At 41.1% G+C, this 2,567-nt stretch overlaps 1 protein-coding gene across 1 annotated transcript; it reads right to left on the bottom strand.

The window, feature by feature from the left end:
* Positions 1-3: 3 nt before the first annotated feature.
* LOC121938944 (protein piccolo-like) lies at positions 4-2,055 on the bottom strand (the record flags this gene model as incomplete). The annotated part of the gene is made up of 3 exons (XM_042482094.1): positions 4-590; positions 679-722; positions 2,016-2,055. Coding segments are annotated over 3 exons (671 nt in total), but the record flags the coding sequence as incomplete, so codon positions are not given.
* Positions 2,056-2,567: the final 512 nt, after the last annotated feature.

The following is a 2,567-nucleotide window of genomic DNA, read 5'->3' as shown; positions in this document are numbered from 1 at the left end:
CTGCGGCACCGGCTTGGACGGGTAACTGGGCTGCGGCACCGGCTTGGACGGGTAACTGGGCTGCGGCACCGGCTTGGACGGGTAACTGGGCTGCGGCACAGGCTTGGACGGGTAACTGGGCTTTGATGGGTTAACATAGTCTAGCTTAATTTGGTGGCGAGACTGCATGTCAATTCCAGGACTTGAAGAGACACCCATCCCAACGCTTCGTGTGTTCTGGAGAAACGGGAACTCCCACATGCCGGCTTTGGTCTGGGGGACACCCTGTGAACTCGGGTTTGTCTGAGGTGGTTGCGGGTTTGGTCTGGGTTTCTGAATGATTGGTGGACGCGGCCTGTAAGTGGAAACACTTCTTTCTGGACTGTAACCATCTACTCGCCAACCCTGAGGACCGCTGTAACCTCCTTCACTCTGTGCAGCCGGCTTCAGGTCTGCAGACGAACCACCTTCAGTGAAACTGGATCCAGATCCCACCAGAAACCCTCCAGGCTGAGCAGAGCTCGCTTCACCAGAGGGAGCAGGTTTGAAGCTTCTTGGATAATTAAAGTAAGCTTTAATGTTATTGGAGCCTCCACTTCTGTAGCTGAGAGCTGCAAAGACATTTCAAAGGTGAGTCTGGCGGAAAAAAAAACAAAAAAACCAAAAAAAAACTAAACTGAACAGTTTCTGAACTCTTACCTTCTGCATGCTGCCCGAAAACCAGCAGTGACAGCAGCAGCACTCTGAAAAAAAAGATAATGTGAGCAAACCACAGAATCATACAAAAATAAAGCTACAGAAATAAAGACCTTACCTCACACAAAATCCAGCAGACATTTTTTGTTTTGGAGCCAAACAGCCTGCAGAAAGCACGCTGCAAAAACCCACCAAACGCAGAAACTTCTGTTTCAGCTTCCTGACTGCAGCGGCGACTGAGGCCTTCTTAAACTGTCCGATCGACCAATCAGAGCTCACGCTGATGAAGTGATTGAAATCAGCTTTGGATGTCTGACGACCCGCGCAGGTGTTTGCACCTCAGCTGATTTCACACATTTCACTTGAGCCAACCAACAAACTTCACCTGTCTGCGAGACAAATGTCCCCTTATTAGAGAAAAAGGACAAATGTCCCCTTATTAGAGACAAGAGCTAAGGTTTCCACTTTGTGCTAAATACAACACAAACAGAAACCTTGTTGCTCTCTTGTATCTCCAAAAACGACTATCATTATTATTATTATGTTTCCTGGATTTTTTAAAGATCAACTTGACGTATTTCAGTTTTTAAGGATTTTTCTGAATATTATATTTCAATATTACTATGATATTTAGACACAGCTGAGTTGCAAATTTTGTTTATTCACTTTTGATGAGGTAAGAACTTTTTTGTAGGTGATTTAAAGACAAAAAAAATGTGAAAATAAAGGATATTGTAAAAAAAAAAAAAAGAAGGCTAATATCTAAATCAATAAAAATGCAGAAGATAAATAATAATAGAACCACTGTATGTTAATATACAAAATATGTTTTATTACCCAGATGAAAAAAAAACATATTTTATGTTACTGCTGATGATTTTTTTTACTGACTTCTTCAACTCCAGGCAGCAGTTTATTTTAAAAAACTGCAGTTTTTGTTGCAAACTTGTGTCGGAGAAAAAAGACACAGCTGACAAAGATTTAACAGATTTTATTGACGATCATTTAGGTTACTGGTTTCACAATAATGCGTCTTTTTCATCGTGCTGATTTGTGTTTCCTCTGTCCTCCTGTGACTGTATCCGGAGCTTTATGTGGTTTTTAGGGACCGTTTGTTATTTATGAGAGGGCTGGTGGTGGAAAAAGGGGGAGGCAGTGAGGAGGGACTTCTGGGAAAGGCGTACGACTTTAAATGGCTGTATGTTATATTTATTTTACTGCCGATTTTTAAAGACGGCACGTTTTCTTTAAAAAAATGTAGGCAATTCTTTTGTTTTTGAAATTTTGGGCAGTTTTTCGCTGAGATTCTCATCCAGCACCTTCAGCTCCTCTCTTCTCACGTGTCCTCCTCGCCTCGTCCTCCGTCTCTCCCGAGTGGGACTGAGAGGCAGGAGACACATTAACATGATGAAACACACCTGCAGTCACGCAAACACGGATCATAAATCACCACATTACAAAAGAGCAGCATGCAGGCCTAAAAAGCAGCAACTAATCGTTTTTGAAATATATTTAAATCATGGCAGCATAAATTCACAATCAAAACACATTATTTGAAGATCTGCTGGGAAATTTTAAAACAGAAAAATATATAAATTTATAGAGATGCACTGCGTCATATTAATTACACCAACATGTGAGACAGCGAGGGAGGACACACGTCCAGACGTGAGGACGGAAGAGAAAAACATTCACATCAAAAGTGAAAAAAGCCAAAGAAATGACAAATTTAACCCTTTGAGACTTTACCTAATTGGCTTGATGTCGTTCAAAAACAGGTAAAATTCAGTGAGCAGCTCATGAAGAAATGACCCAAAAAAATGACCCAAAAAAACTGGATAAGTACAAGAAAGTTACCCAAAAAATAAAATAAAAAAAAAGGTCCCCCAAAA

The sequence above is a fragment of the Plectropomus leopardus genome, unplaced genomic scaffold, assembly GCF_008729295.1.
Source record: "Plectropomus leopardus isolate mb unplaced genomic scaffold, YSFRI_Pleo_2.0 unplaced_scaffold3824, whole genome shotgun sequence".
NCBI classification, from domain to species: Eukaryota; Metazoa; Chordata; class Actinopteri; order Perciformes; family Serranidae; genus Plectropomus; species Plectropomus leopardus.
The sequence above is the reverse complement of the archived record's forward strand: the minus strand, read 5'-3'. Positions and strand labels throughout refer to the sequence as shown.